The sequence below is a fragment of the Pundamilia nyererei genome, unplaced genomic scaffold (assembly GCF_000239375.1).
Source record: "Pundamilia nyererei isolate P.nyererei 1_Seehausen unplaced genomic scaffold, PunNye1.0 scaffold00433, whole genome shotgun sequence".
Lineage (NCBI taxonomy): Eukaryota > Metazoa > Chordata > Actinopteri > Cichliformes > Cichlidae > Pundamilia > Pundamilia nyererei.
This window is the reverse complement of record NW_005187834.1, coordinates 183,567-196,061: the sequence shown is the minus strand read 5'-3', so window position 1 is coordinate 196,061 and position 12,495 is coordinate 183,567. Positions and strand designations below refer to the sequence as shown.

At 46.3% G+C, this 12,495-nt stretch overlaps 1 protein-coding gene across 1 annotated transcript in view; it reads left to right on the top strand.

Moving 5' to 3' along the window:
* The first annotated feature begins 10,551 nt into the window (after window positions 1-10,551).
* The window catches only part of LOC102198141 (ankyrin-2-like), a 96,254-nt gene continuing 94,310 nt past the window's right edge, over window positions 10,552-12,495 (top strand). Inside the window, exon 1 of the mRNA XM_013916023.1 lies at window positions 10,552-11,138. Coding sequence (XP_013771477.1) covers window positions 11,010-11,138 — 129 coding nt within the window. The 5' untranslated portion in view covers window positions 10,552-11,009. The remainder of the gene's footprint in view (window positions 11,139-12,495) is intronic.

The window sequence follows — 12,495 nt, the reverse complement described above, 5'->3', positions numbered from 1 at the left end:
ATTAAACGCAGACTACTTTAGGCCCGGAAGTAGGATTCGTCACGTCATCACTTAACGACCGGATAGGCCTACAGAGCACCCATATGTGCAGCGTCATCCCTGAACTGCTGTGTTGTAAGTGGTTGTTCCGCGCTGACAGACGGGACAGAGCGTGGAGCGGTGCGCTAAAAAGATGCCAAAGCGCATCTTTTCAGAAAAACTGCAAAAGAAATTTCCCTCGTACCATCCCGGTCGGAATAAATGGGAGGCGCAGTGCTCTGTGTGCAGAGCTGGCACATAACGTTTGTGTGTCTAACAAAGGTGCCGGAGATCTTGTTGCTTACATGGACACAGAAAAACATAAGCAGCATTTCTAGACTTTAACACAGCTAAAAACTTCAGCAGTGCACCAAGACTGAAGCTGTTGTCACTCTTGAAGCTAATGAAATCCAGCACTGTGGCATTTCTCAGACTTCAGTAACTATGGAACAGGGAAAATATTCCCAATCATACTGTGACTGGAAGAAGCAGAAGCAGAAACCATTGCACAATACCTCACTGGTACCTCACTGGTCATTGTTCTTATACAGATGAGGCATTATTTCTGTAACATTATTTAATTCCAGAGGTTTTTAAGTTGTTGTTTTCTTTGCACTCGTTGACTTGTAAAAGCCTATATGACATTTGTTATTTCACCATTCATTAACCGCACAGAGGAGGCATCTTTTAAATATGTTAACATTTTCTTTAAACAAACAGTATTATTGAAACTCTTCATGACTGGGCCAAGTGTCCTGTTTTATGGAAATCAAAATATGGTCACTCTACTGTTACTCCCCAACACTGTACGACCGTCAGTCTGGCTGACGCCCCATCAGCTGACAACGATCGCTGTAGGAGAAGGTGCTACCACTGTGCTGACCAAGTCACTCATTGCATTTAAAAACACAATGAAATTTGAGTTGCATCACCATCAACCAGTAATGAACATGAAAACATGACAGTTTGTCACCACTGTGATACTTTGACTGCATCTCTAGACTCACTGCGCAGTCAAAGCCCTTTAGACTACAGCTTTCAGCCTGCTTCACTGAGCCGATCGGTAGCATTTTTACTTCCCTGCAAACAAAATCCCTTAGAACATAGGTGTCAAACTCTGGCCCGCGGGCCAAATTTGGCCCGCAGCCTAATTACATTTGGCCCGCGAAGCCACACCAAATTACTATTAGAGCTGGCCTACTGGTATTATACAGCTAATATATATATCGTTTAGTATTAAGCTTTGCTTGTTCCATATTCAGTTTTCCAGCAAAACTTATTTGAGTCCATAAGAAAAGATTCATTCTTATATCTGGAGGAAGATTTTTTTTTTCAATATATATTAATGTTAGCCCGCGACTTTGTTTCAGTTTTGAATTTTGGCCCACTGTGTGTTTGAGTTTGACACCCCTGCCTTAGAAACAGTTGTGTGTGTGTGTGTGTGTGTGTGTGTGTGTGTGTGTGTGTGTGTGTGTGTGTGTGTGTGTGTGTGTGTGTTCACTCGTGTTGCTGGGTGTTGACTTTCTAGACTCTGTGTGTGTCGTTGGGTTACACTGAGGACGTGGCTGGTAGGATGAACTGGAATGACAAGGCCCATCATACATAAGGAAGCAGCATTGCAGACATGCCAGCTCACTGAAACCAGGACGGCAGAAAGGCCGGTCCATTCATCGCCACAGAAAGATCTCCTTGTTACGCCAGTCCTTCCACCTCGTGTTCTTCCTCCACTCGCTTCCCAGAAGTGACCGATGGGAACACAATACAAGGCATTGCTCTATCTTGGAGATGTTTGTTGATGCTTTGGTCTCTGTTAGAGTTCAGATGAAGGCATGACATTATAATTTAATCAGTTACACTCGAGAGGTCGAAGGGTAACGGCTCTGGTTTGGTATTGACAGTGTAATTAGACTGAGACCGTCGACTGAAGACGTTTTTCCACATTAACCTTTTGATTCATATTCTGAGCTGCGCTCTTCTTTCATTTCGTCTGTATAACCCTGACTGGTTCATTCATGTTTGATAGAATTTTCATTGTTTGATTTTACTGTATTGTGTTTATTTGCTTTTTGCAGAGACTGTCTAACATTTTTAACTATCTAAGAATTAGACAGCTACTTGTATAGATCCTTTCTACTCTATCAGGGTTCAGTGTTTGCCCAAAGATCAAGGATCAGCATGCAAAGTGGAGGAGCTCAGGATCTGATCTATAAACAGCCCGTTCAGTTCATTTGTCTCTTAACTTTGTCCAACTTAAAAGTCTGTACTAATATTTGTACAAGAAAGAATTTCAGCATACTCGTACATACTTACCCTAAAGCAAAGTGAGTCGGCATGCAGCAAAAACACTTGTTATTATAATGCAGTGTAAAGGACGGTATATACGTTCATGTTTAAATGTCACTTCCTCAGATCCAAATATAAATCCTGCATTTTGACAGCAGACTGGTTTGCACACTGTTGTTACTGGTTCCTAAAACCGAGGAGAACATTTCTGACACAGCTGAAATGATCAATGCATTCTTCTTCTCTTTTCCAGTGCAATCATTCAAAACTGCTGCAGGTAACACCCAGCAGGAAGTGTGTTCTGAAGTAACTGCATTGGTTATTGCCCGTCCACTCCTTTCCTCATCTCTGAATCTCTGTCAGGACACCGTTCATCTCCAAACATGTCAAAGGCATCGACCTCGGTCTGAGACACACATCACCTGTACCTGTCTTAATGTGAAGCAGTTAGTTTGAGCCCTGTGCTGCTGACACACCACAGTATGTTGGGCAAAATGAAGGTTGTCACAACAAAATCCTAATAAGTTGTGTTATCGTGTAGTGAAATGACCTCATGTGTCATTGCTCAGTCTGTATTCCCAGTTCACCAGCTGACCCCCCCAGTTTAGGTCACGCCCCTCCATCCCCAGCCACCCCTCCACCAGCAGCACCACCACCCCATTCCTCCTCATCCATTATTCATTACCCTTGGAGGTTGGTGTGTGTGTGTGTGTAGGACACGCTTTATGTACTGTCTACTTTCTATGTGCATGTGTTGGACGTGTATAACAGCTGTTTGCTGCACGTTATGATATGCATGTGTTATTTGAACACTGATGCACGCTGTGGGCCAAATGTGGGCCACAGTGCAGCTCCTGTGTTGACTGTTTGATATACACTGAAGGATTCTGCAGGCTTGTGTGGTTGCTTTGCCTGTTTTGTGTTGTTGTAGTCCTCCAGCACAGTGACACGCTGGACTGTGGTGTGACGCTGCTTTAGTTTTGTCGACACCTAGTGACTAAGATGTGTTATTACATTCATCTGCCAGCAGCACACACTGGGGCAGTCAAGCATTCATGGCTTTTATTGTTAAACATGTTTTCCATCCATCCATCTTCATCCGCTTTATCCGAGGCCGGGTCGCGGGGGCAGCAGCCTAAGCAAAGAGGCCCAGACCTCCCTCTCCCCAGCCACCTCCTCCAGCTTATCCGGGGGAACACCAAGGCGTTCCCAGCCAGCCGAGAGATATAATCTCTCCAGCGTGTCCTGGGTCTGTCCCGGGGCCTCCTCCCGGTGGGACATGCCTGGAACACCTCACCCAGGGGGCATCCTTGTCAGATGCCCGAACCACCTCAGCTGGCTCCTTTCGATGTGGAGCAGCAGCTGTTCTACTCTGAGCCCCTCCCGGATGGCCGAACTTCTCACCCTATCTCTAAGGGAGAGGCCAGCCAGCCTTCGGAGGAAGCTCATTTCTGCCGCTTGTATCCGCGATCTCGTTCTTTCGGTCACTACCCACAGCTCGTTTTGGAATATTAAAAAAATTGTGCACATTAATATTAATATTTGCATTTTTAAGGAATTTGTCTGTGGAGAAAGTGATTCGATATCAAGGACGTTTCTTTTCTATTTCATAGTCATGCATTGTGAATGAGGCACTTTTGGCACATCTGTTTTATCCTGGGATCTAAATGCTGACTGTGCATCGTTACTATAACAGGAAGGCGAAGCGTGTCAGAGCAGAAAGCAGAACATCACACCTGTCCAGCAGGAAGTTGCTGGATCCTGTGGAACAGCAACTTCCTGTCTGGAACAGCCAGATAGACTCTTTGATTACAGATGTTTTAGTCTGCTCTGATCAGAGAGACAGATTCAGTGTGAAACCTGGTAAAAGTATCTGTGTAAAACACTCAAACTGTACCCGTCGTTTTACATGTTATCGCTGAACATTCGGCTGCAGTGCATCAGTAACGTCCCAGATGCACAGAATGATGCAACAAACCTCATAAAGCCAGTAAATCCTCTGGTTTTGATTAACTGGCGGCCTCAACACTAATCTGTTATATCTGAGATATGGGAGACAATTTAGTCTCCACTCAAGTTTAACTTCCTGTGAGCGTTTTACTAGGTGATACTGGCCAGACAAAAATATTTAAGATAAAAATCTGAAGCACACTAACAACAAAACATCATGTAATTAGTAATAGTAGCTGTAAAGCAAAAGCAGCAAAGTTCACCAGTGTCAAAAACGGATGTACGAAAGCTCCCTCAAGTTAAAGAAGCAGGCTTCAGCCCTCACATTGACACTGAGACCTGAGGGAGGATGCTGGACAGACGTGGCACACCCAAACATGTTTTAAGGGTGTGCTGGGAATATCTAATATACAACATGTTCAGTTCCTGCCTCCAGGAGAGCTTTGACACATGGAGTCAGAACGGACAATATTGTAAACCTGCATCGCTGAAGCACGGAGCTGGAAGGTGGTTGGTACCTGTGATAGTGGTAGTCGCTGAAGTTGGTGGACACCAGGAGGTGAAGGGAGGCAGCTGACATTTAGCAGAGTGTGACTCTGGGAGTAGCTGAACCAAGTAACCAGGTGAGGGCGTGGAACAAGACTACAGGTGTTAAAGTGGCAAAGTATGAGGCTCCTCAGAAGGGGAATGTGGTCGCAGTGCTGCTGAGGATATTACTGCTCTGCTAAATAGAAGGAAGGAGGACCTCCTCAGTCTGGGGTTGAGGGGAACGAGGGACCCCACCCATCGCTAGGAGCAGGGTCACTGAGGCAGCTGACTGTGTGGTAGCAGGGCCCTGGAATACATGCATGTTGTAGGTTTGTCTTGGTTGCTAGGCCTCTGCAGTGGCTCGTGGAGATCTGGGCGGTGCCTGTGGATCGGCTGACGGGGATGTTGGTTCCCATCTTTAAGAAGAGCAGCAGAGTATGCTCCACCTACAGGGGGCACACATTCAGCCTTCCTGGATTAGAGTGACGAGCGAGGTTTATGTTGTGATTGTGAAATATCTGGAGCAGGATCTTTGTGTGTGCAGGGAAGGTTGCTCAAACACGGTACCAGTCTGCGGTGGTGAAGTGCAAATGTCTGATTTACCAATGGGTCTACCCTAACCTATGGCCACAAGCTTTGGGGAGTGACAGAAAGCAAGCAGCAGAGAGTGGCTGGTCTCTCAGAGGTAGGGTGAGGAGTTCAGTCCCTTGGGAGAACTCGGAGCAGTGGAGCAGCAGAACCAGAGCCAGCTCAGGTACCCGGGGCACCAGAATCCAGATCTTGGGCACTTAGTGAGTAAGGTGTTCTGGCATGTTTGACCACGAGCAGGTCCTGTGGTAGGGTCAGGACATGCTGGAGAAATGACATCTCTCAGCTGGCCTAAGAACGCCTCTGTCTTCACCTGGATGAGCTGGAGGAGGTGGCTGGCAGAGCAAGGTCTCTGCTCCTCCACACCATGGCCCCAGACATGGATGGATGGTCTAATTGTATGGTGGTGGATGGTGTCGTGTCTTTCTTGACTTTCAACACGCAGTGCAGCTACATCTGTTGTCTGTATGTTGGCGGTTTTATTCTCATGAATATCATAGTAAGTGATGGTTTTTTAAAACCTTTGCGGCCCATAGGTGCTCTGCTGTGTCTGTAGCCACGCCCTGCAGTGATCTTCAGTGCCAAAGAAGATTTGCAGGTTTGCTTTTGAGGGACATGATTAGAAAATAGTTGTGAACGAACCAAATAACGCTTCTCTGTCTGCAAGTGATCCTGCAACAAGTTGTGTTTACACAATGTGTGTGTGCGTGTGTCTGTGTGTGTGTGTGTGTGTGTGTGCGTGCGCGCGCGTGCGTGCGTGTGTGTGTGTGTGTGTGTGGTGGGAGTGGGCGTGGCTAGTCTCTTCTCCATTGTGTCTTCATACAACATTGTGATTCTAGGTCAGCAGAGGAGTCTCCTCTATTTTTGTCCCCGTAATCCCCTGTAAGAATGCACACGCCCTGCAGTGTGCGTGCATGCGTTTGTGTCTGCGTGCATGTCAGCTGCAGTGTGTTAATACCTCTAGCGTGTTACACACTAATCCACTCACAGAGTCGGCAGGACCGCTCTGCCTCCCCCCCTCGTTTCCCCTTCTGTCTTGGCTCGGACACCCCGAGTGGCCGGGACACGGTGGATATATTTGACCCCGGCGTGCTGTGGCCTCTCTGGAGCACCCATGAGTGCAGGCATGGTGGTAGGAGCAGCAGGCCAGGTAAGCGCTGGTGGTGCACTGGGACAGTGGCACTAAGCTTTATGACAGGTACTAAACTGGAACTGAATTCTTCTTTAATCAGTGCAAAGACCTGCAGTCTTTCATTTAATGCTGTGGATTCTTCACCTGTGGCACTGACTGTTGGTTCAAATAGCACGAACTAGCTTAGAGTTGGGCATAAAACAACTTAAATCAGAGTCAATTTCTAGTAAAACTTTGTGTATTTACACTTAAAACAATGTAAACTAATGCTGATAAAGGTAATGCAGAACGTTTAGTGGTTTTCATTCACAGACAGAGCTCCAGGGTTCGGCCTGCAGCTGCTTATTGTGGAAATAAAACAAACTAACTAATTATGAATTTAATTCATCATTTTCCTGTCCAGCTGAACTGCTTTGCTTTGCCTGTGTAAGCATGCACATAACCATGTTACCAGACTTTATTATAAAGCTGAGGTTGGCAGAGTTGTAGCAGTCGTGGCTTTCTAATGAGTGTGGTGGTTCCCTCAGAGTGAAAGCAAACTCTGCATTTAAGGTTCAGACTGGAGACGACGTACACAGGAGGCTTAACTGCTGTGAGCAGCTGCCGTGTGTCGGCAGCTCTCGATGTGTAAACTGGACTTCAGCTCTTTGAGGCGAGTTTGTGTTCAGGGCCGTCGATCGAGTGGAACACGTTGAGGCTCTGATGTCGGACGGGGTTGTTCTCCAGCTAGGTTTTCTTACTCGCACAGCTCTCTAATGCCACATTAGAGCAGAAAGTGGGACACGGGAAAGATGAAGTATGTGTGAAGCAGGGAGGGCGATGTCATCACCGCCTCAGGGGAATTGTGGGACGGCTCATTTGGCTCAATGGGACCGATGAATCGAGCGCCCTCGGCGCACCCGCTCGCTCTCTTTATTCGTGATTGTCCTTTTGTGTCCGCTGTGCGGTGAGACGAGGACTCCTGATTGTTCTGATGATCTTCCACACAGACAAAGGAACCAGGAAGCTCCGTGTTAGCCACAAACACAGCTTCTCATTATGCTGCGCTTGTGTGAGCGCAGGAGAGTCTGTTAATGAAACTCCAGGGATGTGCTTATCCCAGACCCCCCCATGGTGAGCCTACCTTCCCCTTCTTCACTGTCACCATGACAATGCCCCACACCCTTGTTGCTAGGCAATAGCTGATAGAAAGCAGCCGCTGCATTACTATTGTGAAACCGAGGCTCAGTGTGAAATAAATCTTGTTGTAAACGAAGGCTTGAAGGTACTTGGTGGTAACATTGTTTCTAAGCAGCCTCCATTAAGCACTGACACAGACGACACTGGGGTGATATTTAATGATGATGAACACTTTTTCTTTACCTGATTTCTTTTTGAAAGGTTTCAGTGAGACAGCTCTGTGCTGTGTGCTAGCTGAGGAAGGTTGGACTTGAGAAAAGGTTGTTTCAACCTAAATGTAATCTCTCTTTTCCTCAATCTAAGTCAAACTTAGATATGAAGAAATGACAGCATGCTGGAGTCAGATCTGTCCTGGATGAAGACCTGGTGGATGTGGACTGGGCCCCCGGCCTCTGCACTCCTGTGTCCTCCTCTTTTCCACTGTTGTTTGGCACAATCTGGTTTTCTGAGTGTTTCTGATGTGAAAAATGATAAGTTAACGTATTTCCTCTGACTCATGTGACTCCAACGTGGTTGTCGGCCACATGAGGAAAATGAAGGAGCTAAAATCCTCCACGTTACACTTTATTTGATGCACTCATAGGTAGGGCTGCCACAAACGATTATTTTGATAGTCGACTGGTCAACGATTATTTTTGCGATTAGTCGCCTAATCAGATCATCCACCATTGGACGTAAAACGTACAGCTTATTGCACCAGCAGCATCTGCTCTTATATAACTATCATTAGCTTACGGCAAGTGTGTAAGGTCTGTGCTAACTAAAAATAAAGACAAGATAGTTTATTAAGTTTTAATGAAATTTGCAGATTGTTTCGGTGAAGTTTACTAAACTCCTTGCTATCTAAAATATAACAAAATGAAAATATGTTAAACGTTTATTTTGTGACCCAGAAAGAATAATAAGAGTAATATTAAAACTAACTAGCTGCGCTATGAATTCTGGGACACAGCTTCTTCTTCGGGGTTTAACGGCAGCTGGCATCCTTGTACATGCAGTGCTGCCATCTTCTGTTTCAGTCCGTTATTACACTCTTAAATCCTGCTACTTATTCCTGCGTCCTTTGTGATCTTACAAAGCTTCAAACGACGCGTCGACTATTAAATCAGTCGTCGACGATTTTGATAGTCGACTAATTGTGACTAGTCGACGTAATCGTGGCAGCCCTACTCATAGGTCACCTTTCTAGCACAAGGGAGCGTCTCAGTTCAACTCTGTGCTCTACTTTGTAAATTGCAAACAACACCCTGAACTTGTGACTGGCCAGGGGCGGGACCGCTCATTTGTTTGTGTCTACAGATCAGACTGAAATCATCTGTGTGAAAGTCAGATGTGTTTCTATTCAAGCACAAGAATGTGTGCTTTAATGTGTAGAAAGTTAGGAAGCTGTTCTTCCAACTTTGGTGTTTTCCACGTTCTTCTTTTGTCCGTTCTTTCTGCCTGTATGATGCCAACAGCTCAGCGTATCTCGTTCCAGAACGGCGTAGCTGTTAATAATAATTATTGCCCACATGAAGGCAACGCCATGAAAATGTGACGTTCAAACTAAGAACATTAGCTTCTTCAAATATGTCAATAATGGCAACAGTATATAAAGGAATGAAATTAATAACATGGAAACCAGTGAAAATGAATATTTCATGAAGTCCCTGCTGTTGAACTCAGAGCTGTAACTGGACCTGCTCAGTCTGATTTATCCGAGTCTTTTAGCTTCAGCTGGAACATTTACTCTCACACAGCACAGCTCGGTCTGAGCAGCAGCACATTGATTTATTCATATACACATTTCATTACCACAAAGTGCTGTTTACAAGACAACTAATAACTTTATTACCAAACATCTGTCAGTGAATGCAGGCGTGTTTAAACACGAGATTCATTCCTCTGTTTTAGCAGCAGTGATGAGTTAAAGCCCCAGAGCCTCTGAGCAAGGCAGCAACAAATGCACAAATGTACACATGTAAACACACACAGTAGATAACCAGCTCCAACTGAACCACTGTAAGATGCACATGTTGGCGTTCATAATCACACATGGCTGTGGCACAGCTTCAAAGCCTGGCCTTCTCTGAAGCAGTTACCGACCTGCCGCCTCCTGAGACTCACAGAGGTCAGAGGTCACAGCTCTGTCAGGGTCAGAGCCTGACGAGCTCCCACAGTCCATCAAGGAACGTGTGTTTTTGTATATTTGACGATGAGGATTCTCAGCAGCTGCGTGTATCCAGTATGAGACCCTCAGCAGATTATCCTCCGCTCTGTTGGGGGAGATTTGGAGAAGATTAGTAACCAGGCAGATTTACTCCAGGTTTCCTATGAATCTCCGCACTGCTGGATGCCCACTGCTAATACAATTATTGTGAGTAACACGCTGATCAGGTTAGGAGCCACTCTTTTCACAGGGGGCAGGAGATCGTGTGTTTCACATCGTCTCTAACCTCAGTGTACGTTTGACTGTGGAGTATCATACTGTCACTTTTCACTGCAGTGTTAGGACAGAACATGAGGGGGCGCCATTGTGTTAAAAAGCAAAAAGGGTGAGGTCGCGGTGGAGGCGATGCTTCGTGTTAATGAGGATTATTTCCGTTTAAACATGAAAAGTGTGCGAACATTAATTATTATTATTACTGCCTCACACGAGTCAGTGGTGCTAACACTCTGCATTGCATCACATGTATAAAAGGATGCTTTGCATCTTTATCATTTGTTTTTCTGTGTGTTTGCTCAAGCAGTCTGTACCATTTGCTGACAGGGGCAGGTCCCCCCCTCTGCTGAAATGGTACCTCCCTTGCTCTTTCTCCAAAGGACACACACTGACTTCCGTGTTCTGTATCTCCTCCCATTTCTTTTTACCAGCTCCTCCCCCTGCGTTTACCTCCCCTTCTGGTTTACTGGCAGAGGGGGGTCGTATAATGAGAGTGTGGTCCAAAGCAGCTCCCTTAGAATCTGCTGCTCCCTCTGCAGCCCGAGTGGTGGAGGGAGGGGCAGCGCTCTCCTCCTGCCTCTCTGCCTCTTCCCGGCTTCTCTATTGGTCTTCCAGCTTACCTCTTGGTGGCGTGTGCCAGGCAACCCCTCCTCTCTCTCCATCCTGGGCTCAGATGCAGTTATCCAGGCAGCAGGGAGGCAGGCTTGCTAGTGCCACTCACAGTGTTTGCAGAGAGACAGTGGAGGATTCCACAACTGTTTTCTTCCCGTTTTTGTCACCTGGAGAGGAGAGGGGGCTGTTTCGTTGGACGGCTGGTCTCTTCTGTTAATGAGGCTAGCGTTCTGAGAGGACCACTGAGTGATCTAAGAGCTGTAGATTTCTGCGTGTGCAAACAGTGAGAGGACAGCCATGGCTCACGCTGCTGCTCACATTAAGAAGGCCAGGTCTGAAATGGACCAACCTCCGGATCTGAAGGCTCTGGAGAAAGCCAGAGAGAGGAGAAGGCGCTCCCGGGAACGGGCTGAACGCAAGCGCAAGGTACCAGGCTAGACCCATTTATCGCTCTCGTTGACCAGTCGGTGACCAGTTAACTCCATCCCCTCTACTTCATTGTCATCGTCTGGTGTCATCTCACCTTGTTGCCCTGAAGAAGACTGTGTCTTTACACGAACTGCAGAAGTTCCCCATTGAAACTCATTTTCACCTTCATCATCATCAACTTGTCTTTAGTGCTGCCACCAAGGACACGTTTTTCTTAGAAAGATGCATTTTCTTTACGACGCATGGAGCCCGTGCTGCACGGGACACCCTCACACGTAAATCACACGAAGCACAAGCCAGCTTTCAGAGGAATATTGATCCTCGCTGCTGTCACTTCTTGTCCTCGCCTCGGCTTAAACCCAGCTGAGGGATCCTCCTCAATCCATGCTTGACTCCGCTGATAATCTGCCGTCAGTAATGTGACCACTGATTGTACGCAGTCAGCACTGATGCGTCCTTATACCTCCCCTCCTTGTGTGGTTACGCACACACATAAATAGCCCTGCTGTGTGTAGATGCACCTACGCAGTGTCGGCTGCATTCCTGTGCAGTGTGTTTGCTCAGGGATGCTGTCTGCAGTCTCTCAGGCAGAGACACAATGCTCCTACGTTGGTGTTATTCCAATAGGTGTACCTGTGGGACACGACATGCAAGCACACAGTGGACCGCTGTCTGCACTGGTGCAAGCAAATAGTCTTAACAGTGAAATCCTTCGTAATGGTGACCTGTGATATTTAATGTTTGAAACACAATGAACCACTGATGTGTTGTAGCTTGAAAGGCTGCTGCAAACATGTCTTTACTGAATATTGATTAAGAGATGGGTGTCAGTTTGGATCGCTCGATGCTACCGTTGTGTAACATGGAAGCAGTGGAGGACATAAGAACACTGAACGGACACTAAGTAACCATGTGGGTTTTTGTTACTACTGCTGCGTCATTTCTAATGAGTCTCAAAGTTACTGACATCTGGCAATGATACATTTAACACACTGCACTAAGATTTTAGGTTGATTCATATAGTAAATATATAGTTTTATTCTCAATGAGGATAAAACTGAGATCCTCCTTATTGGCACCAAATCCAACCTTTTGAAGGCGAACCATTTCTCACTCGCCATCGATAACTCCACAGTTTTCCCTTCTCCTCAGGTTAAGAGCCTTGGTGTCATCCTAGACAGTTCACTTTCCTATAAATGTCACATCAGTAATCTCACCCGTTCTGCCTACTTCCGTCTACGTAACATTAACAGATTGCTCCTTCTCTCTCCACCCAGTCTACGTCCATTCTTGTCCACAGTCTTGTTACCTCCCGTATTGACTACTGCAATTCTCTTCTGCATGGTCTCCCCCA